The sequence below is a fragment of the Falco cherrug genome, chromosome 8 (genome assembly GCF_023634085.1).
Source record: "Falco cherrug isolate bFalChe1 chromosome 8, bFalChe1.pri, whole genome shotgun sequence".
NCBI lineage: Eukaryota > Metazoa > Chordata > Aves > Falconiformes > Falconidae > Falco > Falco cherrug.
Genome location: NC_073704.1, coordinates 24,634,829 through 24,649,046, shown reverse-complemented (window position 1 = coordinate 24,649,046; position 14,218 = coordinate 24,634,829). Strand labels below are relative to the sequence as shown.

General features: G+C 51.5%; 2 protein-coding genes and 1 long non-coding RNA gene across 5 annotated transcripts in view; all 3 read left to right on the top strand.

Annotated features, from left to right (window-relative positions):
- Window positions 1-3,733, top strand: part of PSMD14 (proteasome 26S subunit, non-ATPase 14) — a 48,969-nt gene extending 45,236 nt beyond the window's left edge. For all 3 annotated transcript variants that reach the window (XM_055718006.1, XM_055718008.1, XM_027810590.2), the window contains 2 exons: window positions 1,038-1,100; window positions 3,312-3,733. In XM_055718006.1, coding sequence (XP_055573981.1) covers window positions 1,038-1,100; window positions 3,312-3,410 — 162 coding nt within the window. In that variant the 3' untranslated portion in view covers window positions 3,411-3,733. The remainder of the gene's footprint in view (window positions 1-1,037; window positions 1,101-3,311) is intronic.
- On the top strand, window positions 1,107-2,060 carry LOC129736614 (uncharacterized). Its single transcript, XR_008733492.1, has 2 exons — window positions 1,107-1,277; window positions 1,372-2,060. It is a non-coding gene; the product is annotated as an uncharacterized LOC129736614 (long non-coding RNA).
- A 3,987-nt stretch (window positions 3,734-7,720) lies between the features above and the next one.
- Window positions 7,721-13,954, top strand: TBR1 (T-box brain transcription factor 1). The gene is made up of 6 exons (XM_055718973.1): window positions 7,721-8,602; window positions 9,001-9,155; window positions 9,487-9,608; window positions 9,986-10,144; window positions 10,992-11,053; window positions 13,102-13,954. Exons 1-6 carry the CDS (start codon window positions 7,911-7,913, stop codon window positions 13,943-13,945), a joined length of 2,034 nt encoding a protein of 677 aa, XP_055574948.1. The 5' UTR covers window positions 7,721-7,910; the 3' UTR covers window positions 13,946-13,954.
- The last annotated feature ends 264 nt before the right edge of the window (window positions 13,955-14,218 follow it).

The window sequence follows — 14,218 nt, the reverse complement described above, 5'->3', positions numbered from 1 at the left end:
TTTGGTTAAATTAGACACAAGTGTGGCTCTGATGGCCTTGTGGAGACTCAACTATATATCATTTCTATGTAAAGTTCCCTGTTAGTCTTCAGGTTTTGCCACATGACTTTTACCTTGGTCTGGCAAAGCATTGAATTAGTTGTTTTGCTTTGAAATGCAAGTAATCACATCAATTTTGTATTTTTACTTCGTGAAGAGAATAGAAGATTCCTGTAGATCAAAATACGTAGTTAATTGTATTATTCATTCCTTCAGTTAAGGACTACTTAACCAGTATAGTAGAAAAAACGTTATTTACCTGTATTATTCCAGTAGCTAGATAATATTTGGAATGCATTCTAGAGCCCAATTCAGTGATCTTTTAAGATAAATTATTATCGGTGTTGTAAGAAAGAAGAATCAAAGTTATTTGTACAGTTTTAATACTGGCACTTAAACTTAGAAATATTTTTTATAAATACTAGATCTCAACAGGCATTGTGAGTAGTAAGTATGTCAGTCATACTTGATGAGTGCTATTTTTTTAACTTCTTAAAGTCCTTAAAAACAAAATTCAGTATTGCCTTCTCTAGTTAAGTTAGCGGATTTACTTTATAAAACACTGTGTTTGAAGGCAACAGAAGATTATTAAAATGTATTAATATAAGTGACTTTAAACAGTATAAAAATTTGAGATGAAATCTCCAGCAGTTGAAACAGTGTAGGTAATGTTATTTTTGGTTCTGCTTTACTAGTTCAGCTGTCTTCAACTATCTTTATTGATACCGCTCAATTAAGATTTTTGCTTAAAAACAGTTTTGTGAATATAAGAAAATAAAACCATTCATGAGTATTTGCCTTGATCTTCTGCACGAACACTTAGTAATTAAAACCACGTCGGCTGAAAAGCTGAAGTACCTTTCCTTTTGACTTTCTGAAATGTGTTGCTGTTTGATTTTTTTTTTTTTATAAAGAGAATTTTATTTTGAGAATCTTGTGGCTTGGGGAAAAAGTAAATGAAATCTGAAACACTGACCTTTTCTGTGTTTCTTTCACAGGCTGTTGAAGAAGAAGATAAGATGACACCTGAACAGCTGGCAATAAAAAATGTTGGCAAGCAGGTGAGGTGTGATGAATTAGAGTGAGGTGGAATTATATGCTTCGTTCATTCTAAATATTAATTTTTTTACATGTGCGTAGGTGATTTTAGTTCTATCTGCAAGAGATTCTCAACACTTCAATAGTGAATTTATTTTTGTTGAAGATTGTTGTGTAAGGAACAAGGCTTTTGACTATAGGTAATCAGCAGAATATCTGCAAGTCGTGTTACACATATGTTTGTATTACATGCTGAGGAGCAGTGTTAAGATTTGGTAGTTTTCCCTTTTTCAGGTTCTTTTGTTTGTTTGTTTGGGTGTTGTTGTTGTTTTTAACTGCTTTCAAGAAGAGGCATAAAGATATCCAAGGCTGTGTCAGAGAGGCCAAAACTGTGGAGAGTTTTAAAGAACATTAATACTTGAAAAAAGGTAGGAGTGTTCTTTATACAATGGCTAAAGAGCCAGCTCACCCCTATCCTCAGTTCATGAACACACTGGCAATGCTTACCCTCCAATACACACGTATGCAAGTAAGCTGCGTTGCTTTGTATTGCTGTTGAAGGAAAACAGTTTAGGACCATCGCTGAAACTGAAAACATCCACTCCTTTGCAATGTTCAGGATATGATGTCTTTATTGAAGATTCCACAAAAAACTATTTCTGTGTTTGATCTGAACATAAAGGTTGAGGAAATGGGCTTTGGTGAGTGAGAAGAGAGCAAAGCAAGTTTGTAAGAGGTTGTGCTCAAATTCAAGAAGGGCAATGGGAACAAGAAACAGCTTTAAAAATGTCCATTGTGTCCTTAAGGAACCAGTATTTACTGTATGGCTAGTAGCAGTAGAAGAATTCAAAGGATTCTGGATTGCTTTTATGTGTCAGTTTCTAGCAGCTATGTCACAACACATCTGCACTATTGTTCAGTCACTCGGGTGTTTCTGTAGCATTCAGAACAATGGACTTTATGCACACCTACACATACATAAATATATATATGAAATAAAATGTGTAAGTAGGGTTGTATTTTAAGGGTTATTGATGTCATCTCAAACAGAACTTGAGCTTTACTAGTTGTTTAAATCATTACGTATACATAAAAAAAATCTATTTTGATACAGTTCTTAAAGAAAAAAACAAACCTATTTTTCCTGATAAAAATATTAAGTTTCCTTTAAAATTACAAAATGGTTCAGTTAATTTCCATGTGGATTTTGCATGCAACTTACATTAAAAGCTTTGTAAACAAACAGCTGCTTAGCTTACAACAGGGATGTTACATTATTAGGTTGCATAATTTGCTAGGAACAGATGAGGATATTGGAGAACTATATGATCTTTGAAAATGAGTTCTTTAAGGACAGCTCACAGATTTTCTATTACAATTTTAGGTAAATTTAGATGGGTTCATTAGATCTTGACTAATTCTTTTTTTAAGAAGTTAAAATTCCCAGACATTGTTGTCTTCCTTATTTTTATTTCTTTACACACAAGGCTGCTATAATACTACTACAGTAAAGTTTAGAGGTGTTTTTTAAATGTGCCTGGTAATTTTGCAGTATTTGGAGTTTAACTAGTTAATCTCAATTCTGAAACTGAAGAAGTGCATAAGTATGGTTTTCAACCAGAAATAATCTTATCGTTCTATGCAAATGCTCATATTAATTGAGTAATAGTGTGTGGGGATGTGTATTTTCAGAACACTGAGTTTTTCAGAACATTTGAACACAGCATTGTGCATTTTTTTTCTTTTCATTTTTTTAATGGGTATAACTATGCTAATTTTCTTGCAGTCAACACAACTATTCAAAGACGTTTAGATTATGCTTGAGTCTTTACAGGATTAGAACACACATTTGTACAAAGATCTGAAAACAAATTGAAATGTACCAAAACCAACATTAAAATATTGGCCTTAGTGAGATGTATAGTAAATTCCACATATTGTGTGTTGTCCTTAAAACTCACAGCTGTCATGGTTACTGTTCAGATGCTGGACAGAAATTTACTTCCTAAACCTATCCTTAACTTAACTGAGTGATAAATACAATAAAAATAAAAAGCATAAAATCTTATTCATGAAAATTCTCTCATTTGCTAGGTCTTGCTAGAATGGAAAATTTAGGAGCATTACTGGCCTGTGTTCCTTAACTTGTAGTCATCTTAAATAGATCAGAAGTGAATTAAATCCTTCAGAGAGGTGTTTCAGGTGTTTCTCTCATGGCATCCTTTGTATTTCAGGACCCTAAACGTCATTTAGAAGAGCATGTGGATGTGCTGATGACCTCAAACATTGTCCAGTGTTTAGCTGCTATGTTGGATACAGTTGTATTTAAATAACCAATTTACTGTTTGTGATGCTTTCTGTGTATATTTGTTTATTGTTTCTAATACTCACAATACAGAGACTGTTGAGGCTATATTTGATTAAGCAGAGACATCTGACTTCATTTGCAGTGTAAGTGCAGCACTATAACACCTTTCAGTCTCTAATTGTGCAGTTGCTTCAGTTTCTTTATGTCAGGGTCTTTACAGATTCCAAAGCATTCAAGAACACAATGTGGGCAAAAATGTATTACACTGTCATTTAATATTTGGGGGAAAAATCAGTAGTACATATATATTTTGATTGTTGCAACATAATAAAAATACATTTACAAACATGTCTTACGTTCTGGAAGGTCTTTTTTGAGAAAGGACGGTGGGAATTAACAGTGCAGGAAGAGTGCTGGTAAAGGTTTATTTCTAGCCACTGTAAAACTACTGAGATATTAATTGCTAGGACAGCGAAAACTAATGAAATATGGCTCCCATTGGTTATCAGATACTCTCACTGAGATTAAAAATGAAAAATAAAATAAGAAATTGTAGTAGCGCTGAGTTCTGAGGATGCACAAAAAACAAAATGCTGAAAATTCCTCTGCCAGCTCTCTTTCAATACTATTCAGACCCTAATATCCACAGAAGACAATTGACCTTAAGAAAATGAATTCAGTTATGCTGATAACTGAATCACACAACTCACACAAGTGGTGTCATAAATAGCACTATTCTGAGAATAAGCGTTAAAGTGACAGAGGCTGTTCTAGGTTATATGAACCCTCCCTCCTGTGAAGGAGAACGTACACGAGATGTCCATATATATAAATACATGGAAAGAGTCCCAACTGGAATATGACGTTTAAAACTGTTTCCACTGACTAGAGAGGGAAACACTCACAGGAGGGCAAGGGGGGTTGGCTGCTTGGTTTTAAGCAGGCAAAACCAAATAACTGGGTTTGGGGAGTGACTTTGGGTTTTGAGCAGGGGGCTGGTTGCAATTTTTTGTTTGATTGGTTTTTAAGTATTGGATGGTACTTAGGCTGATTTGATTCTTTTGTCTGGGCAGAAATGTTCTCATTCTGTGTCACAATATTTTGTTTACTGTTTTTTATTTTTTTAAATGGCAACAATTGTGGCTGGCAAATATTTTAAACTAGACACCATCTTTTTTTGCTGAAGATTATTTTTTAGATTTATTTTATTTCTTACTTGCTTAGTGAAGAAATAGCCCATAAAATTGTCTTATTTTCCACTTTGTGCCCAGTAATTTTCTGTTTACTTATTCATTACCATTCAAAGGTTTTTCTTTTGTTGGGAATTTCTTATTTAGGCTTTTTAATTTACTATTTTAGAATAACTCTTTTTCAAAGTATATTTAGCAAGCACTTACTTCAGAGGGAAGCATGCAGATTTTTGCAGCTGCCCTCCTTATGGCCTTCCCTCTGCCCCCACAGTAGGCAGTAGAATATCATACTGGGAAAATGGAGACATACCAAACCACATTTGCCTGCGCATAGTTAAATGGAAGTGCTTTCTGGCGATTGGCACTGAAAACCTGTGTGTGGTTGAGGAAGGCTGCCTTCGGGCCACCCTCGCTGGTGTCCGTGTGCACCCCCAGGTGAGATGGGGCAGGAGCGCAGAGGGGAACCTGCCCTGGGGCTCGTCTGCCAGCAGGGCTCTGCATCCCTGCCGCTATCTACTCCCACACACACGTGGAACACCACGAGGGAGGCATAGTTTGGCAGGTCGTGGGTAACATGGCATTGCAGAACAGGAGAGAAGCTATTGCAATGCTGCAGTGTATACATGCCTGAAAGGCCGGGATAAACAGGGAGACAAACCAGTGAGTCCTGCATATTCTAAATCAATTTTGACAAATGCGCATCTTGCAGAGGGCAGCTGAAGGGAATCTGCTGGAGATGCAGATCTCCTTTAGTATGAGCTTGTGCTGTGGTACCCTGCTTTCTCTCCACTCCTCGGTTTGACTTGGAGGCACAATTTTCCATTTACTAAGATGTTTCATGAATAATCAAAAGGCTGCCGTTCGGGGCATCTTTCCTCTTTTTTGTCCAGTGCTTTAGGAGCTACACAGAGGATTTGGAAGAATGTGTGCATGCAGTAACCTGAAAAACAGCAGCCCCTGTACCATCTTGGAGAAAGAAAGAGGTTTTCAAGCAGCCACCTTCTGAGCCTCCAGCCGCAATGGAGCAGACCTTCATTAGCAGCTTGACCCCTCGTCACCTGTCAGCATGAAGGACGGGCATATTGTATTAGCAAACCTCTCTCCTTTCTATAACGATTCTGTAACACCACCTGCCATTGCATATCCCCCTATTATACCAGTTTAGGAGTTGTGCGCTGAAGATTTTTGGCATATATTAGCACTTCCATGTGATTGGCAGCGTACCACTGAATTCATTGCAGTTCTGCATCTATATGGGTGTAGCTCTGTAATTCAGGGCAACGTTTCCCAGGGTTTATCTGCATTTCAACCCATCTCCTGCCTATATAAGTCCATTCCCTTTCCCTGCTTGAAATGAACAGAAAGGTAAGGGCGAGCACGCTCGTGAAATGAGCGTCGGAAACATTAGTTAGAACCGATACTAACAAAACTATTTCCTGAGCACTGAAAGGAGAAGGTGTAGTATGGAAAGTTGTGTGCGCTGTGCCACCCGACTGCGAGTGTAACCATGAAGTGCTTGCTTTTTTGCTTTATTGGTTATTTTGCTACAATAATTTCTTTGCAGGGAGCCTGTCTATGCTGGCTTCTATGAAACACCAACTAACCGCACTAGCCCACGGTTAAGCAACAGCAAAATACATGGCCATGGGAGTTAGGAGCCTTGAAATACGCTTCTGACAAGTCACCCTGGTTCTAGGCGTTTCTGGATTTGAGTTTGCAAAGTTTCAGCCTGGCTTCAGGGGGTTATGCAATGCCAGTCTCGGGCTTGGTAGGTGTTGGTCCGGGCTGCCTTAGCCATCAGCGGGATTTGAAGCCGGCTGCTGCTGTCGCCTGGAAAGAGACACGATCTGTAAAACACCTGAAGTCCGAACTGCTCAGGGAAATGCTGGGAAGGTGGGACAGGAGGGCTTCTCCCCGGGCAGAAACCCGGGGCTCTTAGGCACTCAGCAGCCGGCCCGGGAAGGGGAGTTGAGGCCGGTGCTTGGCAGCGGTGGGGCGGCAGGAGCGTCCCCGGGCGCGTCTTCGCGCCGCGGTGGGTCCCGCTGTCCATCGGCCGGTCCCTTCCCGCTCCCGGGCCGCCGGCGGCCGCAGCCCCCCCGGCCCCCTCCCCTCCCGGAGCGCGGGCCTGGTCCCGCCGGCAGCGCGCACCGGGCCGCCGCCGCTCTGCGCCGGGGCTCGGCCGGGGCCGCGGCTCTTGCGGAGCCGCCCGCGGGCAGAGGGTGCTGGGGCTGCGGCTGCGGCTCCGCCGTGGGGGCTCCCCCGTCGCCGCCCCGGGGCCGAGCGCTGCCGCCGGGCCGGGCGCGGCTGGTGCCGAGCGCCCGACAAACGCGCGGTCCCCTGGCGGCGCCGCCCGCGGGACCGGGGCCGCGGGGGAAGGCAGCGGGCGGCCGGGAGCCCGGGGCCGGGCGGGGGGCTGCCTGCCGCGTCGTTTGGCTGATGATCTCCGGCGTTCGGGTCCCGGATAAAATATTTATTTGCTGAAGAACCCGTGAGCACCGCGGCCAGTACGTTAGGGCGCCTCGGCTGCGGGGCTGATGGTTATTTCAGAACTTGAGGGAGATGCTGCGCGGGCGCTGCCAGCGGGGACGGGGGACGCGCTGCCCCCGCGGAGCAGGCGCGGGCGGGAAGGTGGGGGCGTTGCGCCGGGGGGGCCGCTCGCAGGGGCCGGGGGCGGGGAGGGGGGGGGGGGGGGCGGGGGGAGGCAGCTGGCGGGGGTGAGCTGAGGGCAGCGGCCGCCCGGCCCCGGAGACCCCCGCACCCGCTCGCCAGCCTGACACACAAAGGCGGGGGGCACGCGCGCAGGATTTGGGGAACCGCGGGGTTTGTGATTTATTTTCCAGCCGTAGTCGGGGAAAAACAAAAAAAAAACAACAAAAAAAAAGATGCTGGAAAGGTCACATAATAATGAGCTCTTACAGCAAACACACTCTTCCCTTCCCCCTTCGCCTTCCTTCTATCTCACAATAAAATCATCTCCTTCAATTTGCCATGATCGTCGCGACCAGGAGCCAGGTGATTATCCTAATTAATGTCTATCTAATTAAATTACTGTCAGCGGTTAACCAATGGCAGAAGCCGTTTCATCCTCTCCACAAGCAGCAAGATCAAAAGTGAGTCTTTCCTGATTGCTGCATAGTGTCAATTGGCCAATCTCTTCTCCCAGGGAAGGAGGAAAAAAAAAAAAAAAAAAAAAAAAAAGTAAATCAAACGTTTGGGAAGCATTTGGTGGATGAAGTGCTTTCTGTCTAGTGAGGGTCCCAGGATGTCTAGCTTCTGATACTAAGGAGCCCTTTCAGATCCAGGGACTGAAGGGTTATTACTGTGGTGCTAGAGCTATGCAGCTGGAGCATTGTCTTTCTCCCTCTATCATGCTCTCCAAGAAATTTCTCAATGTGAGCAGCAGTTACCCACATGCAGGCGGATCTGAGCTTGCCTTGCATGATCATCCCATTATCTCGACCACTGACAACCTGGAGAGAAGTTCACCTTTGAAAAAAATTACCAGGGGGATGACGAATCAGTCAGATACAGACAATTTTCCTGACTCCAAGGACACACCAGGGGACGTCCAGAGAAATAAACTCTCTCCCGTCTTGGACGGGGTCTCTGAGCTTCGTCACAGTTTCGATGGATCTGCTGCAGATCGCTATCTGCTCTCTCAGTCCAGCCAGCCCCAGTCTGCTGCCTCTGCTCCTAGTACCATGTTCCCTTACCCCAGCCAGCATGGACCTGCTCACCCAGCCTTCTCCATCGCCAGCCCCAGCCGCTACATGGCTCACCATCCTGTGATCACCAACGGAGCTTATAACAGCCTCCTGTCCAACTCTTCTCCGCAAGGCTACCCCACGGCGGGCTACCCTTACCCCCAGCAGTATGGCCATTCCTACCAAGGGGCACCTTTCTACCAGTTCTCCTCCACCCAGCCGGGGCTAGTTCCCGGCAAGGCTCAGGTCTACCTGTGCAACAGGCCACTCTGGCTGAAATTTCACCGGCACCAGACGGAGATGATCATCACGAAGCAGGGGAGGTAAGCCACCGCGCGGACCCGCGCCGCGGGTCGGGGCTGAGCCGCCGGGGGAGCCGCCCGGAGCCTCCGCCGCCCCGGGGGGAGTCGCCCGCCCGCCGCCGGGGCCCCTGCGCCGGGCACCGGGAGCGGCGGTGCCGGTCCCCGCCGTGCCGGTCCCCGCCGTGCCGGTCGCCGCCGGGCAGCCCTCCCTGCCCCCCCGCGGGTCCCCGTGCCCGCGGTCCTCGTCCCTTCCCCGCGGAGAGCCCGGCGTTCCGGGAGGGAGTTCCTTTGGATTTTTATTTCTCGCTACCGGGAGCCGCGAGGATGAAGCACAACGGGCTGGTTCCCCCGCGTGTGCTTGTCGCTGCCGGTGGCTTGCTTTCCTTCTTTCCTTTTTTTTTTTCTTTCCTTTTTTATAGGCGAATGTTCCCTTTCCTAAGTTTTAATATTTCTGGTCTCGACCCCACGGCTCACTACAATATTTTTGTGGATGTAATTTTGGCGGATCCCAACCACTGGAGATTTCAGGGAGGCAAATGGGTTCCTTGCGGCAAGGCGGACACCAATGTACAAGGCAAGTTCCTCCAATTAACACTTTTCCCGACACATATGTAGGTGAGAATGATTAATTACAGCCTTTGTGGACTGGCTCTGGCGACTTAAAGGAGAACAGGCCAATGATGCTTTTAAAAAAAAAAAAAAAAAAAAAAAGGAGGGTGGAAGGAGAAAGTAAAAGGCGTTCGGAAAACGCTGTTTTAATGTTTCTCGGTTAAAAGGAGGGGAGTTTCGCCAGTGACATACCGCTGACTTAACGGGGTCCTTCGACCTCGTGTGCCGCCGCAGTGGCAGAGCCGGGGTACACGCGAGAACTGTGATGTGGTTGTGTTTTTTGTTGTTTTGCTTAGGCAACCGGGTGTACATGCACCCCGACTCCCCCAACACGGGAGCCCACTGGATGCGCCAGGAAATCTCCTTTGGGAAACTAAAACTTACAAACAATAAAGGAGCATCAAACAACAACGGGCAGGTCAGTGGGGGAGACGCAGACGCTCTGCCAGACTTTTTTTTTTTATTGCTTCGGGCAAAATCCTGCCGTTTTTCGAAAGGGCGCGTTTTTAGGGTTTTTTTGTTGGTTGGTTTGTTTTTTTTTTTAGATCGTGTCGTTAGGTGAAAATAAAAGGGGAGGTGGGGGTGGAGGAAGCCCTCCCGTTTATTTTGCCACGGGCCTCACCGACCCCGAGCGCGCTACCCGGGCTGACGACGACGCCCGCCGCGGCGTCCGCAGCCGTCCCGGGGAGCCGGCGGCCGAGCCCAGCAGCCCGCGGGCATCGCTCTACCGGTCCTTCTCGCTCTCATTTCCTCCTCTTCCCGCGGCCCCCTCCCTCCTTTTCCTCTGCCCGACAGATGGTGGTTTTGCAGTCCCTCCACAAGTACCAGCCCCGCTTGCATGTGGTGGAGGTGAACGAAGACGGGACGGAGGACACCAACCAGCCGGGCAGAGTGCAGACCTTCACCTTCCCCGAGACGCAGTTCATAGCAGTCACCGCCTACCAGAACACCGATGTAAAGAGCTCCCCGCTTCATTCCGCCCGCGCTCCCTGCAGGGCACCCCGCCGAGGCCGGCCCGGCCCGCTGCCCCCCGCGGCTCTCCGGCGCCGGGGGACGGGGCTCCCCGGCTCCCCGCTTTGAGCCGTCGTGCCCCTGGCCCTCCCCGCGGCGCCTGTGCCCCGGGACCCCCGGGCGGCCGCTCGCCCGCCCGCAGCGGCGCTGCCCCCCTGGGCCGGACAGGAGTCCCGCCGGCAGCGGTGCCGCTCCGCCCGCAGCTGGGCGCTTCTCCGCGGCATTTGTCTTCCAGTCGGAAACGGCTCGGTTAGCCGTTAAGCTGTTAGCTTAAGCTTTAAGTCTGCAAAGATCAATTAACAACCTCATTGATTGCGCCGGGGGTGACGGAGCAACTTCCTCAAATTAAAAGCTCGTTAATGCCTGGCTACGTTTCGGAGTGGTCTGGCTTTGCTACAGACTGGTGCCCCCTCTTTCAAATGACATATGTTCACTCTGCATTCCTGCTTTAATTATTTTGCTCGATGCAAATGTAAACTCTTAGCTACCGTTCTGCGGTACGATTTGCCTAATTTCTGGATTTCAGTATTCATGCCCATGCAGCAGGAATACTACTAACACGCCTTAAAACTTGGGGTTAAATGTTAATTCTTATCGCTCTCCTTACAACAATAAAGTAAATCTTAAAATTAGACCGTGATGTCTATGAGCATGGCAAAGCTTTATTTTTTACGCTTTAAAGGCAATTTGATCGACTAGAGTAAAGCTTGATCCTTTTAGAAACGTGTTGGCTGCAGCAGAGTGTGTTTTCCAGGCTTTCACAACGTGCGCTCTGGTCCTCTTTCCCCAGATCACACAGCTGAAAATAGACCACAACCCCTTCGCAAAAGGCTTCCGAGACAATTATGACACGTAAGTAAACAGCATTTTTGTTACCCTTCTGCCGGCTGCACACACATGTCAAAGAGGGAAGCCTTGGGGTGCGGGCTGGCTGCATTTCACACCGAACCGTGGCACGCCAGGCTTTTCCCGAGCCCTCCGGCTGGCTCCGCGCAGCTCTGCGCAGCCTGCGGCCACCTCCGCACCCGGGGCCGCGCTGCCCGCACCTGAGCCCACATCCCGCTTTGGCACTTGCGGCCGTTCTGTTGTTGGCCCATACCCCTGCGCCCCTTTCCAAGTTTCCCCCTTGCTTGCGCGCCAGGGCTCCCGGAGCAGCGCCCGAGCAGCCGGGGCTCGGTCCCCCAGCAGCCCGCCGGGTGTGCGTCACCCCGGGCTCCGCGCAGCCCGTGTCCCCAGGAAAATTTCGTCGTTGTCTTTCTTGTCTGGGGCTGGATTTCCCCCCCCCCAGCTCTTCCTTCTGGGTGGAGCTTAAAGCCTCCGAAGTTTTGATCGCGGTCTGTCCCCGCGCGGCCGCTGCCCCCCCCCGCCTTGGCCCCCTGCGCCCCGGTGCGGCCGTTGGACCCGGCCGGCGGCGGAAGCTGCGGCTGGTGCCGCCCCGAGTGCGGCTCCGTGGGGGGCACAGCCCCCGACACCCCCCGCCGCCTCTACCGGCCCTCGGGAGCCCAACGGCGACATACCGGCCCGCAGGCGTCGGCGGCTGCGGCTTCCCCCGGCCCGGGGTACGGCCGGCCCGGCGCCCCCTGCCCCTGCCCAGACCGGGCCGGGCCGGACCAGCGTGGGGTGGCGGTACAGGGCGGCCCCCACGCCCGGGGGGGCGGGCGGCCTCAGAGCGCCTCCTGCCCCCGCTGCGGGCTTCGGACTGCGGGACGGGACTGCGGTTTCCAGAGGGGAAACCCGCTGCTTCCCCTGCAAACTGCGGCCGGCAGCGGCTGTGCTCGCGCGTAGCTTCAGCCCCTGCTCAAGCCCCCCCTTGGCTCCGACAGCGGCCCGGCCACCCCCAGCAGCGGCATCTTGGCCCAGGGGTGGAAACGACGCCGAGGCCTGAAATCGTGCGAAAGGGGCCGGGGCCCGAGCACCGGCCCTCCTCGGGGAGCGAGTTGTGCTGTGCCCGGTCCCCCTCGACGGGTGGAGGTCGCGGCGGCCGTGGCGGGGGAGCCGGGCCGGCGGCCCGTGGTGCCCCGGAGGGCGGCAGCCGCCCCTGCCCCCTCTCCTGGTAGCTCTGCCAGGAGGATGCATGGCCTTTGGGAAGGCCACGTGGCCTTCGCCCCCAGCCGCAAGTGCTTTTCTCTTTTTAATAGGAAAACCCCAACTTTATAGGGCGTCACTTGAAAGGAGACGGGGGGAGGGGGAAGCTTCAATGTTGTCTAGCACGTTGAATTTGTTTAAGGGCCAAGTTTATTTTGGATAAGAAATTCCAGGAGGCGTGGAGGGTTAATTAAAGCACAGTTTTAGCCTGAATTAAATACAGATAGTAGTTATTCATCCATTAAAGTTTTTATAATCGCAAATTGCAGCCCAGCATGGGAGAATTATATATAGGCCACGCAGGGAACACTGGATGTGTCTGGTTTTACATTTCCTACAGTAGGTGTTTAAAGATTAGCTTAATTTAAACTCGGTAAGATGTTGATGGTTCGTCTGTGACTCCCAATAATAAGTGTTAAACAGCCGATATAATTCCGCAGTCTGCCATTCACGCCGTGCGCGGCAGATGACCGGGTTGCCTGTTGCGCATATGGCGGGACCGGTCGCTGTGTCACGGCGCGGGATGTCGTGCCGTTGGGAGGCCGGGCTCGGCCCGGAGCGGAGGCCCTCGCTCGGCCCTGCCAGCGAACGGCCAGCCGGTCCCCAAAGATTCGCTCTCCGTGCCGACCCCCATCCTCCTCCCCCGTTAAGGCTCTCGGCAGAGGCCGAGCCCGGAGCGGAGCGCGGGCCCCCGGGCAGGCAGCAGCGCCATGGGGCGGCCGCTGGCCCGGCCCGAACCCCCCCGGGGCTGCGGCCGGCCGGGTGCCGCGCCGGGCTGCGGCGGACACCCAGCTCTCTCCCCTTCTCTTGGGCAGGATCTACACGGGCTGCGACATGGACCGGCTGACGCCTTCCCCCAACGACTCGCCCCGCTCGCAGATCGTGCCCGGGGCCCGCTACGCCATGGCCGGCTCCTTCCTCCAGGACCAGTTCGTGAGTAACTACGCCAAGTCCCGCTTCCACCCCGGGGCAGGAGCCGGCCCGGGGCCCGGCGCCGACCGCAGCGTGCCCCACACCAACGGGCTGCTCTCCCCACAGCAAGCCGAGGACCCGGGGGCCCCCTCGCCGCAGCGCTGGTTCGTCGCCCCCGCCAACAACCGCCTCGACTTCGCCGCCTCCGCCTACGACACGGCCACCGACTTCGCCGGCAACGCGGCCACGCTGCTTTCCTACGCGGCCGCCGGCGTCAAGGCGCTGCCCCTGCAGGCGGCCGGCTGCGCAGGGCGGCCGCTGGGCTACTACGCCGACCCCTCGGGCTGGGGAGCCCGCAGCCCCCCGCAGTACTGCAGCAAGTCGGGCTCCGTGCTCTCCTGCTGGCCCAACAGCGCGGCGGCGGCGCGCATGGCCGCCGGCAACCCCTACCTGGGGGAGGAGGCGGAGAGCCTGGCCCCCGAGCGGTCCCCCTTGCCGGGCGCCGAGGACTCCAAGCCCAAAGATTTGTCCGACTCCAGCTGGATCGAGACGCCGTCGTCCATTAAGTCCATCGACTCCACCGATTCTGGGATTTACGAGCAGGCCAAAAGGAGGCGAATCTCCCCCTCGGACACCCCAGTGTCCGAGAGCTCCTCGCCCCTCAAGAGCGAGGTGCTCACCCAGCGGGACTGCGAAAAGACCTGCGCCAAGGACATCGGCTACTACGGCTTCTACTCGCACAGCTAGGCGCGGCCCGCCCGGCCCCGCCGTCCTTTTGCACAATAACTCCTCCGCGCTAGCGCACTGACCCCCGCCCCTAGCTGACCCATCCGCACCCCCGGCCCGGCCCGGCCCCGGCCCCGGCCCCGGCTCCGGCCCGGCAGGCAGGCAGGGAGGCAGAGCCGCGGCTGCCGCCGCCCCCCCGCCCCGCTCCCCGCCCGGCCCGGCGGCGCCCCGGGGGTGCGGCGGGCACCGCCGCTCCGAGACCCACTGATAAGTAGGATGCTTAGACTCTCACAC